Source organism: Solea solea, chromosome 19 (assembly GCF_958295425.1).
Source record: "Solea solea chromosome 19, fSolSol10.1, whole genome shotgun sequence".
NCBI lineage: Eukaryota > Metazoa > Chordata > Actinopteri > Pleuronectiformes > Soleidae > Solea > Solea solea.
Window position 1 is genome coordinate 14,094,211 of NC_081152.1, and position 17,119 is coordinate 14,111,329.

General features: G+C 40.9%; 1 protein-coding gene across 3 annotated transcripts; it reads right to left on the reverse strand.

The window, feature by feature from the left end:
* Nucleotide 1: 1 nt before the first annotated feature.
* lhx6a (LIM homeobox 6a) lies at nt 2-16,220 on the reverse strand. 3 transcript variants are annotated; one of them, XR_009233901.1, is made up of 9 exons: nt 15,615-16,220; nt 14,572-14,643; nt 14,269-14,451; nt 12,472-12,593; nt 4,862-5,082; nt 4,371-4,471; nt 4,093-4,188; nt 1,663-1,817; nt 2-1,548 (listed from the first exon to the last, which is right to left on the reverse strand). XR_009233901.1 is itself a non-coding variant. In XM_058617295.1 (9 exons), the coding sequence occupies exons 1-9, from the start codon at nt 15,690-15,692 to the stop codon at nt 1,469-1,471; spliced, it is 1,125 nt and encodes a 374-aa protein (XP_058473278.1). In that variant the 5' UTR covers nt 15,693-16,220; the 3' UTR covers nt 2-1,468. The 3 variants fall into 3 exon arrangements, 2 of the variants coding, with proteins under 2 accessions (XP_058473278.1, XP_058473277.1); XM_058617295.1 differs by having other exon boundaries at nt 1,663-1,837; nt 4,862-5,079; XM_058617294.1 differs by having other exon boundaries at nt 1,663-1,837.
* Nucleotides 16,221-17,119: the final 899 nt, after the last annotated feature.

The following is a 17,119-nucleotide window of genomic DNA, read 5'->3' on the forward strand; positions in this document are numbered from 1 at the left end:
ATATCACATTCTATTTTATTGCAATTTAGTACACAAAACATTAATGATGCACAGTCTATCAAATAAACTTTTTGTTTCATTCCATTTCATGTTTTTTTTAACAAAAACAAAAACATTTTCAGAGGAGGGGGAAAAAAAAAGTGCTTTACAGGGATTTACCATCTCAATAAATACAAGGACATTGAGGTCTTGTTGGATCCTGTTCTTCACACATCGGCCATGGCACTAAAATACAGATGCACACTTTCTACCCCTGCACACACACACACACACACACACACACACACACATTTCTTACTATGTACACCCCAGTCTGTTTTATACTGTCTATTTTGTACCAGTACTCCATTTCCCTCATTGTACAAAACACACACACGCACAGACGCCGAACAAGGGAATTTAAAATCATAAATTAATGACAAAAACACCTGAAATATAAAAATATGTAACTTGTAACATATCAGATTTTCTGTTTCTGTGTCCGATTAAAGAAAGGTAACAGGACCGTGGCGGTTTTAAAATCTAAATCTGCTTGCTCCTCATGAAACCCAGAATTAAAAATGATACACGAGCAGAGACTTTGTGCTTTGTGGTTTTTTCCTTCATGATAAAAAATAATAATAATAACAATTCAATATGCTACGACAGTTTTATTATTTTCTAACCAATGGAAGATCTAAAATTGTTTTCATATACACAACCCCAAAATCCTTGCTTTGTCATGAATTTCACTGCCGTAAAACAAGTACAGTCTCATCTAACGTTGGAAAAGATAAGGCACGCAATATTCCTTCACCAAAGAAAATCTGGATTTGCACCTAATCTCAGTGTGAAATTGACCGAAATGTTGCTGGGAAGATTGTTTTTTTTTTTTTTTTTTAAATGCCATGGAAACACCATTGCCATTCCTAAAAGAAAATGTTTTAGCGGTTTTAACATAATTTTCCTTCATGGTTGCTTGGAGAAAAAAAAGAGGGCGGAGTCTTACCTCTAAATGTGGTCTGCCGTGTGCCACACTGGCATTTCCCCCTTAAATGTCCCCCTCTTTGTCTTTCTTCAACATTCTGACAGCACTCGAGAGGCATCAGTCCTGCTTCCCTGATCGGTGTCATCCTTTTAAAGCTCCCTCCACCTTCAAAGTCCGAGCGCGGATGACGAGTACAGTGGACGACGCCGTTCACTTGAAGAAAAATGGGTCCTTATTTGTGGTGAAATCATGAAAAATTGTTGCCTCTTTTTGTCAAACTGGCTGCAGGTGGGATATTCCTGTCCTCAGAGAGACAAAAAAAAATGTCTTTTCTGTTTCCAAGTGGGCGAGACTCTTGTGTGAAGTTTTGTCTCTTCCCCCCCCCCCCCATCCTGACTCTGACTGGTTGACCTCCGGGTCAGGCCGACGGCAGACGTTTACTGATGGGAGATGAAGGGTTGGGTGCGGAGGCGAGGGGTCATATCGGTCATAAGTGGAGTGCTAGCGGCTGAGGGGGAGCTGGGGCAGTGACATGGCCTGGTGAGGGAGACTCTGTGAGGTCAGCACAGAGAAGGGATGACCTAAAAAAAACACACACACAAACAACGGAATTTAAAACCACATAAAGAAAGAGAATGACGTAGCAAAATCAGAAATCTGTGTGGCCCCTTTTTAAAAAAAAAAAAACAACTCACTGTCGATGTACCCATGAAGGGCCACCATGCGTGCCCGCTCAGGATTTCCAAAGGGAGAGTAATGCAGCTCATCGGGCAGGGACGAGGGTATTCTGGACTGCGGATGACCTTGCGGAGCCCCACTGTGCTGGGGCGTGTGCTTTTTGTGTCTTGCTCTGCAGTTTTGAAACCACACCTATGAAGACGCAATGTAACCAGACATCATGTTGCTATATTCTTTAATAGAAAACGATTTAATCTAAAGGATATCATTTTATATATACATTACTGTGCAAAAGCTTCAGGGCAACACCAGTGGTGTGGGGTTTATGTCTGTCGAATGATCTGGTGTAAGAGAGTTGGGCTATTGTTTGTATGGCTTTATGTATCTAAGTGTAAGGGTAGGTCACACCAAATACTTGACACTTTAACCTGTATTTTGAAACGTCATGACAACATTACTAAAACAACAAATCTAAGAGTAGATTGAGACTCTTGCACAGTACTGTATATATCATAAATGACATGGAAATACAGTATGTGTAAATAATGCATATTCATATTTCAGTGAATATATTGACAATTTATGTAATAATAACAATAACATATTTTATCTGAAGCACCTTTCAAGACACCATCTATCTATCTATCTATCTATCTATCTATCTACTTACCTAGCCAAGTGTTTAAAACAAAGTGAAATAAGGTAATACATTATATAAAGTTAAAATCAATATGCTACAACAGTTTTATTATTTTCTACCAATGGAAGATCTACAATTGTTGTCATATACACAACCCAAAGGTTTTGCTGTGTCATGAATGTCACTGCCATAAACAGGTACAGTTTCATCTAACGTTGGCATGTATGTAGTAAATCTGGATTTACACCTAATCTCAGTGTGAAATTTACCAAAATGTTGCTGGAACGATTTAACATAGAAGAGATAAAATAGTAAGTTAGAAATAAAATATGCAATAAAGCAAATAAACAAAAATAATACTGTAAATAATGTATAGTACACTATAAAAACTAAAACAAATACTGTAAAATAAACTATAAAAAACTAAAACAAATACAATTTGGTGGAGATTTAAAAGCAGATGTTGAGGTTAGGGATGCACCGATATGACTATTTCCACCGATACCGATATCCGATATTAATATTGCTGCTATGGCCGATAACCGATATTTACCGATATCGATATATGTTTTTAAAAAAAAGTTTCTGAGATGATAAAAGTTTGTACAGAATGAAAATCATGCAAGCTGAATTTTTGAATGTCTTTCTTTATTTTCAAAACATGTTTTACCTCCAAATAACAAGGTCACATAAGACACAAGTAACCAACTACAAGTAAAGGTTTTTAGAAACCTTTACCACTTGTAGCAAGTGTGTAACTAAATTAAAGTACAGTTTAACTCCCTCAACTCACTAAACTCCTGTGAGAAAGTTTGGATCATAAATTACAAACATGAACATAAATAAAAATAATACCCTGCCAAAGTTACTGTAACCGAGATAAGGGCGTCTATACTGGGTACGTAAATAAAGTCAACAACCCTTCCTCCCGGCAACAACAACCGCGCCACTTCCCTTCACAATAAAACTACACAACAGATATGAGAAACAATACCTGACAAGCTCTACTAAGAGCTGCCATAATTAAAAAAAAACATGTTAAAATACTTTATCAAACTTGCCAGTATTCATGGCAACCAGATATTTATTCAATTGCAAAACATCGGAAAAGTAGCGCCGACTTGGCAGGTTGTTGCGGGGTTCAATATGCGCTATCAACCGTCGGAACCCTCGGCTGGTCGTCAAGAGCAATCATTTCCATTACCTTGATCGTTATTGCCCTGGCCACTGTCTTCCTTTGGTCGAGTCCCAGCTGCGCTGCTTTCTTTTTGTCTGCTGCCTAATGTTACTAGCGTTAGCTTCCTGCCGTTGTTTGTGTACTTCTGGGTGGCGGTTTTTCAAATGACATGATCAAATTTGTGGTATTGAATGACTTGACGCGGAACCCTCCTCGCATTACCTCGACTTTGCAAGTGTTGCATAATGCTTTTCGCGTATCTTCTATTGACACCCTGAAAAATCGCCCACACCGCTGACATTCTCTCTCCTCCACACACACACACACCTTGTGCTGCGCTTGCGTCACTGACGCTGTCCCCTTCCCGACACACATACACAAACAGCAATTAGACGGGTATAAACATCGGTTGTTAAAATCGGCGCAGTTTTACTCATTGCACCGATGCCGATATGTTAAAAAATGACGAACATCGGCCGATACCAATATTAATGCCGATATATCGTGCATCCCTAGTTGAGGTGCATTGGTGCAGATTTAATGGGAGGGCATTCCATTTCCAAAGTCTACATCTACATCCAGTTTAATAACATAAGCAGGTTTGTTGTCAGCAGATGTCTGCACACTGACCTGTATGACTCTCCTGCTGAGGCCCGTCATGTCGGCCAGTTTCTGTAGCGTCTGTGCATCGGGGTTGTTGTCCTGGGCAAACTGAGCCTGCATGATCTGCATGTTGAGATAATATATTCATATGTAAATGTGTCATTAAAGCAAACAAAGCAATGTAGTGTCATTTTAATATGGTGGATGGGCTTCAAATAAGAAAACAATCATTCAAAAGATGCAGAAATGATATCAGAAACCGATTTTGTGTCTGTCTGGGATTGATTGTAAAGCATGTATGAGACCTGTAGCTGTTCTGCAGTGAAGGACGTCCGTGCCCTTTTGGCAGGTTTGGGTTGACTGTCTTGTTCTGTTGGAACCGCTCCTTCTAACGTGATACCATTGCCTGTAAAACACAATGATGCACATCAGATGACTTGATTTTAAGCAGCCGCAAATGTCCTGGGAAGTATATTCACTTATGAGACACAGTCTAACCCTAACCCTAACCCACAGTCTCGCCCCCGTGCTTTTATAACATGACGTATCCACGAATCCTGTGGGTATCCATGAGAACCGCTGAGAAATTAAGAATAAACAGGCTAAATATAGTAGATATCAGTGACGTGCCGTAAATATTTATGTTAGTAAATAAGAGAAATTCTAATTATGTCATGATTAATTCCGCATGTGACCACAAAACTTATTTATTAAAAGTGTATTTGAGACAATCATTGAGCAAACATCTGGAGAAGAATTGGAGCAAACGGTTTTGGGCCGTGGAACCACAACTCACCGCTCTCAGCCGCTCGTTTGAGGTTCTCCACCATGGTGTCATAGTGGATCCTGCACAGGACCTTCTCCTCCACCAATCCAAACTCCTCTCCCGTGGACAGCTGCCTCTTGCACGAGTAGCACGCAAAGCATGCCAAGTGGTATGCGTTTCCCCTCGCGCGGCGCACCCAGTCACTGGCGTATATCTGCCGCCCACAGCGAGCACACTTAGTACCAAACCTACTGTGAGGGAGAGAAGAGGAGAAGCAAGAGGAAACCAGCAGAGAGAAATTATGTGTTTGTAGATGGCACCATTTTGGCACAGAGAGTTGCAGCAGTCGATGGTATTGTATCGTCGTGACCCTTTATCTTAGGGCCAGTCCACACACACACAGAATTACACAGACTTCTCCCCCCCTTTTTTCGACTAAAGCTGGAGTCCAAAATGACTGTTTTTACGCTCCAAGTTCTGGCAGAACTTGGAGGGGTTTGGAGGAAGAAACCTCTGAGGAGGATGTGGCCTTCAAAAAGGACTCCAGACTGTGGCTGCAAGCTGAGCCTTGAACGCAAACAAACCAACACCTGCAATTTCCTGGCTGATGCGTGAAGACCCTGACATATACACACATGCTCCCACACAAACACACACACACACACACACACACACACACACACACACCAGGGATAAACCGACGTACGTAAGCCAGGGTGGTTTCTACACACAGTGGAAGATGAAGAAAGACTTGGATGACATCACTCCACATCACCCCGCTGTAACTGATAGTAACAGTGAGATCAGGCAGCACATAAACTTAAACCACCTGACTTACTGTTGTGCGGGGGGGGGTCGGGGGGGGGTGAGGGGGGCACACACAAGAGGAGAGGGTGAGAGACAAATGGAGTTTGGAGAAAGAGGAAGAATCCAAGCAGAGAATGTGCGAATCAGATTTCTTTGGCTTCAAATAAACATTAATATGTCTGAAGTTAACTCTTTTTTTTTTTACTTGAAATACTGAAACCTGTGTTAATGTGAGAGAAGAAAACACATTGGACAAATATGAGCGCAGAGTGGAGCTAAAGGCGGCTGTAGATATAATAACAATAAGTTCTATCAGCTTTGAATTATATTTTGTTTTGTATTATTTTCTCTTGGCTTTTATCACAGTATAAGATGTGGTTTTTTATGGATTTGAACACTTTAACACCCACGCCTCAAAATGTCCAGACGGACTTGTTTTAAACCATAAAAGGGCCAGAAAATGTTATGTGAGTAACTGCTTTTGCCCATTTTCCCAGTTAGAATGGTGTATTAACAATTTAGTTTTACACATACACCAGATTGTGCATGTTCAATTTGAAATATGAACAGTATAACACTTATTTAAAATAACATCTGTTTGAGTTTTTTAGTCTCAATGTCCAAAAAAATAACAGGCCAAAAAATGGAAACTATGTACAGGCGTTTTTCAAACTCTCTCCTCTGGTGACAAAGACGGTGATTCGCCCGCTTCCTGCAACAGCACGAGAGAAATTATGGTAATAACCACATGTTGTGCTTTGACTTGCATCTTCTCAGCTTTCACAAACCACTAGAATTTTTGTGATAGCACAAACCGTTAAGGTAACAAAAAGTTACTGTACAGCACTTTGGGCAACTTGGCTCACTTAAAAAATTTGTTTGGATTTCCATTTTCTCTCCTATCCCTTTCACTGCAACTTGTGCCCTTTTTTAAACTTCTACATCTTTAAGAAGAGAATTCATTTAAAAAGAATCCTATACTTTTCAATATGACGTGTTCAGAAAAGACAAAAAAACTATACTGTATATGACTCTTTAACCTCTCTGGCACTGAGAAATGTCCCCCAATCAAACACACTTAACTACAACTGACATATCATAGCAATTTTCTCTTCTACACTCAAATCTAAAGTGATCATTCTCCTCTTTTAAAAAGTACATCATGGGTTTTTCCGGTTTTGACGTGGTATCGGCTCTGAGCCATTTTTTGGCGGGTTAGCAGCTGCCAATTCTGGTGAAGGCGGCAGGATTTTGCCTGTAGCCTGAAAAAGTGCTACCTCAGGAGCTAAACATGAAGCACATAGTGGCAAACTGTATACAGCCAGCGTTAGACTTCAAAAAACAAACAAAAAAAACTGGCATAAATTAAAAGCAGCGAGCGATCCGGGAACTGAGAATGTTTTAAGAAAACATCACAAACATGACTCGAAATCAGAAAGCGAGAGAGCTGACGAGGACACGGAGCGGCGCGAGGAGAGAGGAGGTAAGTGGCTGAGGCAGGGAGTCTCGGCGTCGAGGGGGAAAAAAAACCGGCAAAAGTAAAGAGCGTGGATGGCAGCGAAAGAGCAGGATGACGAGGGTGCAGGAGAGCATGAGTGCTGCCAAGTGAGTGGGTTTGGCAGCTCATCAGTGCACTCAAATCCACTCTATCTGGAATGAAAGCACATTATAACATCCCACCAGCCCGTACCCCTCCTCGCGTATACGAGCTTGTTGGCCAAGAAGTGGCATTTTCATACACGTCGTATGCTGGAGAATATTTGTAAGTCATTATCCTTGCCTCGCGTCTGACTCTGCGTCTGTCTTGACAGACAGGGCTCAACAGACTATCGCGAATTAGCGCGACAATTTCCACATAAAGACAGATCACTGCGACCGTTCGACATTAGAGAGCACCGGGACCCAACAAAAGTATTTGTGGTGACTTTGAAATGAAATTTGCCGACATGGCACTTACAGAGAAGCTTAAGCTGTCACAGGGAAGAAGAAGGAAAAAATAGGCAAAGCTCTTGTAACCTAATAAAGCCACTCCGGAGACAAATCGACTCCATGGCTTCCTGTACAGTATGTACGTACGTATCATTTTATATTTTTATGGAGAATTCCCTGCCTGTTTCTACAGTGAAGAGGAAAAAAACATGGTGGAGTAGTTGTCGGCTAATCTGGCATGACAGCTTGTCAGTTTCATGCTCCGAGACAGGACCCAGAAAAGCTGAAAAATCATCCCTTTAACCCCCCTCCTCCTCCTCCTCCTCCTCCTCCTCCTTGTCGTCTGTCTTCATCTCCACAAACCCCTCCCTCCCTCCCTCCTTCCCCTTTTTTTTCTCCCCCTTATCTCGTTTTGTCTTTGTACCAAAAACCTGGTGTTTATTTTGGAGCACTGTCAATCCTCATGGCCCCCATATCACTCACAAGAGGGAAAATCCCACACCACAGAACCTCCCTTTTTAGCCCCAGACCTCTCCTATTTGCTCCCCTTCTTTGGTCTAATCTTTACAATTTCTTCTTTTTTTTTTAGTACAGTAATTCACCTGCTGCTGAAAGAGAGAGAGGGAGAGAGAGAGAGAGAGAGAGAGAGAGAGAGAGAGGGGCTTGAAGAGGTACATGTTTTTTGGATTATTGCCAATGTGCTGTGAGAATACACTAATCTCTATTAGATTTGTCCTGAGAGAGTTTCCCCTGCTCTCGACTCTGCGGTTTATCGAGGCGCGAGGTTCGTGTTCGGCCTACGGTGTGGAAATCTAAGACGGGGGGGGGGGGAGTGATCTTAATACCGTGCAGACAGCTTCTTTTCACTGATTTAGCATATTACTAAGCTCTGGAATATTAACCCTGACCATAAAAGACACCTTTCACTAACACATATCTGTAATCGCTGCATGTTGAGTGTGTAAAAATGAAACTAGGTCGTAATTATATCAGCAAATGGCCAAAATGGAATTCTTTTGTTTTTGATTGTTCTATTTTCTACGTACAGTACGTATGTGACTCATGCTCATTCATCCTTGGATTAAAATGTTGTGCTGTGTGATAATGCTGCAATATAGGCTTTAAATCTATTACACGGTGAATCCTGAACCAAATCTTGACCAGGTCTGGGAGTAGGATCCCTTCTCTGTGGCTCTTCCTGAGGTTTCTCTCATTTTTCCCTCTGTACCCTATGTGAGGATTTATATTCAAAACTGACTTAAAGGACTACATCTCAAATGAAATTGCAAAATAAGATATTTTCTCCTACAGTTCTTTTCCTCGTGATTAAATTCACTAAACACCGTATAACCAAACAATCATTTCAACCGTTCTCTCGCTGTGCTTGTACTACATCGTTGTTGCTATGGATACCTAATCAGCTAACCAGAGGTAGGTTGATGAATGATTATTACCACAATGCCACAAAGTTCCCTCCGTATACGTTGACTCTGGTTACAGTGTTCGTATCCCATGGTTCTCCTGATTAGTGCAGCAGTGCAACTTCCTGTGTGGCCTGCAGCTCTCGGACAAGGATGAGGTTTCTATGGGAGTGAGACGAGGGAGGGGGTGAAGGGAGGTGAGGGGTGAGGGGAGGAGGCTAATAAAGAAAAGGGTAGTGCATGCACGCATGTGTGTGTGTGTGTGTGTGATAGCAGGCCCCTGAAGGCCTCACATGGGCTTGTGAGGCACTTTACGACTCTCTGTCCTGCACCCCCATACTGAAATACAAACACACACACACACACACACACACACACACAGGTACATGGAGGGAAACCCCGCTCTGATTTCCTGCTATTACGCCCCATTAAAGCAGCTGTCAGTCCAAAGCCAGATGAGAGGCTGACACAGATGAGGAAATATCTCCAGAGGTTTCAAGTCAGCCCGGAGGATCTGAACTCATACGGGGTGTTTAAGCCCGTTGAGTTAGAATCTGGCCTAAACCCCAGATTACAGTTTATATTTACAGGAGTAACCATTGTACAGCAGGCCACTCACCCTCCCGCCCGCCCGCCCGCCTGCAGCCATGCTTCACTGTTAATGCAAGAATTTCTTATAAGAAAAAGAAAATAAAACATAAAAATCCTTCCATCATTCCCGAGTGACTCTAATGGAAAACTTACAAATGTTATTATGCAAATGAGACAGCTTTGCCCACAGATTGTAGCCACGGCGAGTTAAAGAAATTGCAGTATTTGAATAATATTCTCGTCCACAGAATACACAGACTGTCAAATGTGATGTATCACCACTTTACTTGTTATATCTTGAGCTGCAGTGAAAGATTGGTCATATAAAAAAAATACCCTTAATCAGCAAATAAAATAAATTAAATTAAATTGAATTAAATTAAATGGATAATGTGATAATTTTTTTTAGGATAAAATAATAAGAAGAGTTAATCCTTAGATTAATTGCACTCATGTTTTATTCATGTGTTAGAAAAAGACTCGATGACTTAATTTCCAACAGCCAGTCTTAGTACGTATAAACGGCAAATTAATACATGAAAACTAACCTTGTATACTCACACTGTGCATATCTATGTGTGTACTATTGTCTGTTTGTCATGAAGAACTGTGACTATTACAAATATTATAATACTGTATGTGTGATACTGTATCCACCTAAAGTGGCCAAGTTATACCAAAACAATTTGCTATATTTGTTTGAATGGATTTTTAAGTCTTTTTTAAGTATTTTTTTCAGTGTCCGTGCATTTGTGTGTATGAGAAATGTGAGAACATAATTTTGTTTTTAATCTATAGATTCATCATCATTTGCATTGTCTCTATATGTGTGTGTGTTTTCCTTAGGTTAAGAGAAGGGAGACGAGATATGTTTATACTTTTACTATAAAAGTACTATAAGAGGTAGTTATTAATTATTTAAACGTGCCAAACCTTTGTCTGAAAAATTTCAGTCTTAACTTAGTTTATAAACTGTCGCAGTTTATTAAAGATACAGTAAGTATTTTTCTTCAAAGAAACTAGCGTGAATACATTTAAGGCTCCCGCATTCATACACGCTTTTTAATCAAATGGACTGTCTTTCATATAATTATATGATTCCCTGGCGACGCTGTAACACGTGACTGACAGCTACACCTGAAGCACTCATGACTGTTTTTGTACATGTGATTCTTTGCCATGTTTTAATATGTTTGCCATGTTAATAACGGCTCAGAGAGCAACATCGTGTTCCAGGGCCTGTGGCAGCCGAATGATAATAGAGAGCTTTTTAACTGGATTCTGGTCCGATCGAATGTTATTATTCATATTATTATGAAGAAAAATAGAGCAGAATGATTGGCAGCTGCTGGACAAGTGTAAACAAACAGAGATCTCAGCTTAATGTTTGTGAGTGTGTGTACAGTCGTGCAGCTGCACAAAGAGGCAATGTGTACTGTACGTTTTTACTGATACATTTATGTAGATGAGTGTGTGTGTGTGTGTGTGTGTGTGTGTGTGTAGTAGTGAGAGCAGAAACATGCTGACCACGCACTCGGGGCGATCTAATTGCTGATGTGGAGGCCTGAGGGTCCGAGGTGGTGGACGACTAATTGCTGGTGATTATAAACCTCAGAGTTTTGGCTTGGAGTCAGGTTTCAATCAGACTAACACCAACGCTCAGTGACACAGTTAGCAACACACACACACACACACACACACACACACAAGCATGTGTGTCCATCCACACCAGCTCCAGGCTACTGAACTGAATTTTTACGTGTGAACCCCATTTAACCTCAGATACCACACACACACTCATTCACTCACTCACATTCATGTACATATCATCCATGCATTTTTTTTTTAGTTTCACTGGCAGAGGAAATAAATTCACCAAAGCAGAGACAAACAAGTCAAATGTATCCAAATATTTCACACACACACACAAATATATATAATAAATTGTTGAACATTGCTCTCTCTTTCTCTGTGTGTGTGTCTCTCTCTCTCACACACACATAAGTATATAAATATACATATAATAAATGAACATTGCTCTCCTTCACACACACACACTGTGAGTTTCTCATATGCAAAATTAATATAAGAACATATAATCACAGTGAATGTACATCACTGTTCATGTGTTACATTACGTCTGATAATGCAATAATTGTATATAGAATAAGATAAAACGTCTAAATTGCACAAAAGTAGCTGTGGAAATTAAATGCTTTTTGTATTATTTGTGCTTCATTTGATTCTCTAACCATGAATAATTATCATGTGTGTTGTAAATAACTGGCTGAGTTCAGATATTATTGTAGAACAGAACAAGAACATTTATTTATGTTTTTTTCTGTTCTGAGATTGTTTCGTTTCACTTTAACACTTTGTTTCCTCTATAAATAAAACGACTACACGGACTGACACACACACGCACACTTCAGCATTTCCGGTGATTTCCGTTTGTTTCACGCGTCCCACTGGAGGTGATCAAGCACGTGGCACGTGCGTTTGCGCGCCCAAAGCTATGCCAATAACGTCACGTGTGTACAATTAATAATACGCAGATCGAAAGTAACAAATGTAAAATATTTTTTTTACAGTAATTACTCATTAAGTTTTTTTTTTAAAGTGGTCATTATATCATAGTGTGTGTGTGTGTGTGTGGGTGGGTGTGTAGCCATAACAAAGCTGGGGATCTTTCCGTCGCTGTAGGTAACGATTTTTGTTTTGTTACAGACTTTCAGTTTTTGAAAAGGTCTTTCAGTAACACGTGAGGCAACCCACATCATCACACACACAAACACACACCTCAAAGAGCGACACTGTGTGTGAGAGAGAGGGAGCGAGGGAGAGATGGAGGCGGGGCAGTATTTTGGAAACGCAGTCACAAACTTACCCTACCTGAAATAATCCATTTTGCAGAAGATCTCTTTGTTTTTGATGTAGCAGCTGTTGTGCTGACGCAGTGACGTCCTGCACACCGAGCACTCCAGACAGCGCACGTGCCAGATCAGGTTATTCACCTGCAGAAAGACACCGACCGTGTCCAACGCACGCACGCACGCACGCACGCACACACACAAACACACACACACACACACACACACAGGTGATAAATCACTGCTCACACTTTGTTACATTAAAGTCAGACTTGCTGGGTTTTTTTCAAAATACAAAGTGACCATTTCCGTTCAGCTGTGATGTTATCTTGAATTTCTTATTTATTCATATAATAAGCGACTATAATTTAAGCTTACCACGAACATATAGCCAACCTTCTTTCTTTTTTTACAGTGAGTAGGAATACATCATTTATTATATTTATATTATTGTAATATTATTTTAATAAGGGAATACATATGTATTTGTATATGTAATATTAATATGTGATATTGAGAAAAATCGATCCATATTCAATGCATTTTCTTAAATTTCAGCCGTAACGAACCATTTTTGGGTGAAATATCTTCTTTTATGTTAGTCATTAGCATGAAAAATAACAAGACTGATAATTATTTATCATTTAAATTTGATAATGTGATAAAATAACTGATCAAATCTGATAAAATGTCATTACTGGCTGCAGTGGTTGAAATCTTATGCAGCAGTTTACAAACTGTTTTCTGTCATGATGAAAATTAAAATGTGCATAATTAATTTTGGCACGAGGGCTTAGTCTGAAAAATTACAAATGTATTGCCGACGAAAATTAGGCGCTTAAAGGAACAAAAATTTTTTTTAACCCATTATTGTAAATGTTCTATCTGATAATCACTTTATGATTTTTTTTTAATTAGTAGATATATATCCAGAGAGGACAAATAGATAATTTATATAATATTGTACTATTAACGTAACAACCCTAATAATGAGATCATAATAATACTTTTGAAAATGACACACTTATTTTATGTGTTATGTATTTACAAAAATAATAAGCTATAATTAAAGTAATCGTGTTTAATAGTTTTAAAAAAGAAATCGAAACATTCACTTAAAATATAAATACAGACCATTTGGCCGAAAACAAAAACGAAAAGATGTTTTGTAGTTTAGTCTGATTTCTATTTTCTAAAAAATAATGATACATTAAAAAAATAATTGTCTGGATGTTTCTAGGTGTTACTGTTATGGACCAAATTAAAAAAAAGATAATGAACGAATGACACTTCCGCATCAGAAACACACACACACAAACTCATACCCATTTGTGCGCGAGAGTGTTTTAGGATGGAAACACGCGAGCGCACGCGACAAGACATGAGGGCACGTTGACAGTGAGGCAGTAAAAACTGAAAAACCAAACATCCATGTTGTGTCTGTCATTGTAACTTAGTTTGGGGAAAGTCTAGGTCACAAAAAAATTGTCTTTTTTATAGTGTGGCAGCAACTATAGTATTATTATTATGACATAATTAAAGGGTAAACTAAATTACATGAAGGCTATATTAGTAGGGATTTTAATTGTATTTACAGTGATATAATAAATGACTATAGTTTATTTGTTTTGTTGTTTTATTCGTGCCAAATCTTACTATTACATTGTCAGTTGTTTTGTTTGTGTTCGTCAACAAAAACGCAGCAGGCCTGTCCGAACCTTTCTGCTGTGTTTACTGTCTGCTAATTTAATTTATTTAATTTCAGTCTGTTTCATTTAAAGGTTTCCGCGCTCGCACGGTTGTTTTTCTCTCCTCTCACCTTGAGCAAATATCTGTCCAAGATCTCCAGACCGCAACTGGCGCACACGTTCTTCCCGGTGGAGGGCACGGAGCTGGTGGTGGAGGTCGGCGAGCACACGGAGGGAGTGGACGGTGTGCTCGGGGACGAGCGAGTGTCCTCCCGCTCCATGTTCGATCGCTGAGACTCTCCGTCCGAGTGAGACTGCAATGAAATACACGAATCAATAAAAAACAGTGCGCACATGTCGCCATTTTAATGATGAATGTTCACCATTGTGCGTAAATATATAGGTATATAGGAAATGAAGTATGGAGCTCTCACCATTGGCGCGTGTTTGGACTCCACGCTGCAGCGCGAGGCTCCCGGTGTGCTCTGGTGCTCGGCACAGATCACCTACAAGACAACGGTGAGTGAACGGTGGTGAGTCTTCATCACTTCATCTCCCTGGTTGCTGCCTCATCCTTCGCCTGAGAAATCCTCGCGGGGACATTTGCACGCAAGCTCCCACGTACACGCGACTACTCCTATATAAAGTCGTCCTGACAATAAAAGAGCCGTCGGTTTTGAAACCCGTTAAAAAGGCGCCGCGACAACAAAAGACACCGTTTAATGAAGCTATTCCAATTTGGATTGATTTTTTCCCCCTGCCCTTAACCCGTGCCTCTCAGAATAATAGCATTTTCTCCCGCAATCCAGGACACGAGAGTGGAGGGGGTGTGGGTGAGTGGGGTGTGTGTGTGTGTGGGGGGGGGGGGGGGGGGGAGCGACTACCTGTAATTACAAATAGCTTGAAACGCAGTGGATAAGAGGTACCCGGAGTGTCAATTTCATCTGTCAATCACAAAGAGGCAACGGGTCACACAAAGAATTGCAAATTTGATTTTTAATAGCTGTAATTAAAATCGAATTCTTCTCCGGCGAATTGGCAGCAGAGAGAGAAGGGGAGAGAGGGAGAGAGGGAGAGACACTCGCGGACCGCAAATCACGCTATTCATAGCCTGAGAGAGACGCGTGCCTCTTCACAGCGGCAGGCGCGTGCAGCTGATCTCAGTGATTCTTGTGTGACATCACACAAGAAGACAAAAGCAACGCGATCACGTCTCCGCTGCTGCTCCAGCTCAGTCGAAGCAAACACCAGAGACGAGAAACCATTTTGTAAATCAACGCGACGTCTCATCATCGATGACTGACTTTTTACTGCACCACAAAAATCACCACTACATCATGTCACACACCCATAAAAAAAGAAAAAAGATCATTCACAGCAAAAGGCCCGAGAGCGGTGCGTTTAAACCTCTCCAATTCGAGCCGTTTTACGCACAGAGTTGCGGCACAGGGCGTTCGCCTTCCAGAGTGTTAACTACCTGCTTCGTGGGGATTCCGTCGGACAGAATCTTGTTTCCCTCTGAAAGAGGGGACAGAACTTCATTTTTCCAGTACATGAACCCCGCGTGGAGCCTCACAGCGCGTGTCCAACGTGTCTCCGCAACTCGGTGCGTGTGGAATCAGGGGACGAGTCGGCGATGCGCGTCAGAACTTGTAGCATCCGTATCTTGCATGGACTCTGGTGTGACTGAGGCACCGAAATGTGTTGTTGTTGTTGTTGTTGTTGTGTATAAGAAACTGTTGTGCGCAACCGTCTGTCTGCCTGTCCTCCACTGATACAAGTGTTTTTGTTTTGTTTTAAAAAAAGGAACGAGGACTCGCTGCTCCTCACAGAGCCTTATTTAGATCAGAACAGATTTCTTCTCTTTTCCCTCTCCTCTCCCTCTCTCTCTCCACTCTAAGGCAGGAGTCTGATTACAGAAAGTGAATCAGATTGAAGTGTTGGCAGCTTTTACTCCGAGGCTTCATCGGTGCAGAGGGGAGAAAGTTGTTGCAGGACAGCGAAGGCGACGAGAGCGCAGCAGCAGAAAGAAGCAAGGCTGTGTGTCTGTGTGTCAGAGCTGAGCTGTGCTGCAGTGGAAGTTTGCGTGGCTCTATGGGCCGACTTATAGTTAAAGAAGGGGGAGGGCGAGGGAAAGAGTTTGAGATGCGTGAGAAGGGTGGACACAGTCTGGAACAGTTATGACAGAAACTTCACTCGGACTCTGCTCAAGTGTGTGTGTGTGTTACTTTGATATCTCAGGTATTCCAAACCGCTGCCATGCAGAGGGGGGGAAAAACAACAACTATATTTGGAGTTGGTGCCATTTATTTGCTACTGGAAAAGTACACGTATGTGTGTGTGTGTGTGTGTGTGTGTGTGTGTGTATGTGTGTGTGTGTAACACAATGATTACGCACGTAAGTAAACTTCACAATATTTATATTGAAGTTCAGGGAAAACAATACAAATTAAATTGATTCAATTCCACAATGCAAAATGAGGTGATTGTTTATCATTATGGTGAAATCAATATCTCGCGCCCCACATATATTATGAGAACGAAATTCGTTCTTATAGGCCAATGCAAGTATATTCAAATTATGCAAAACGAGTTGCACATTTCATTTTTTGCATAATAACAATCTTACAATTACGAGAGGGGGGGCGGGGGGGGAGTAGACATGTTATTAAAATGTAAGGAGCTGATGCACAAGGAATAAAATCCCGGAGTCGCTTCACACACAAGAGAAGCCTGATAATTACAGGATCTGTGTGTGAACGCGCGCGCACACACACACACGTTTGTATCGATGTGTCAATCATAGGATTGTCCGCAATTATGTGTAAATCTATATAGCCCAGAATCGCTCCTATCAAAATACAACAGACCCTAAAATAATAAAAAAAACTGTTTTTTTAATGCAGAAGAAAATGGGCCTTTTATTGAAAACATAATAGTGCACACACACACACACACACACACACTTGGGCGCGCGCGCAG

Excerpts from the sequence above, each read along its gene's own strand:
- lhx6a (XM_058617294.1), bottom strand. The coding sequence starts at position 15,692 with ATGTACTGGAAAAATGAAGTTCTGTCCCCTCTTTCAGAGGGAAACAAG. Across the intron at positions 5,083-12,471 it reads TGCAAAATGGATTATTTCAG|TAGGTTTGGTACTAAGTGTG; the intron begins GTAGGGTAAGTT and ends TCTCCCTCACAG. Across the intron at positions 4,189-4,370 it reads TCACTGCAGAACAGCTACAG|ATCATGCAGGCTCAGTTTGC; the intron begins GTCTCATACATG and ends CTCAACATGCAG.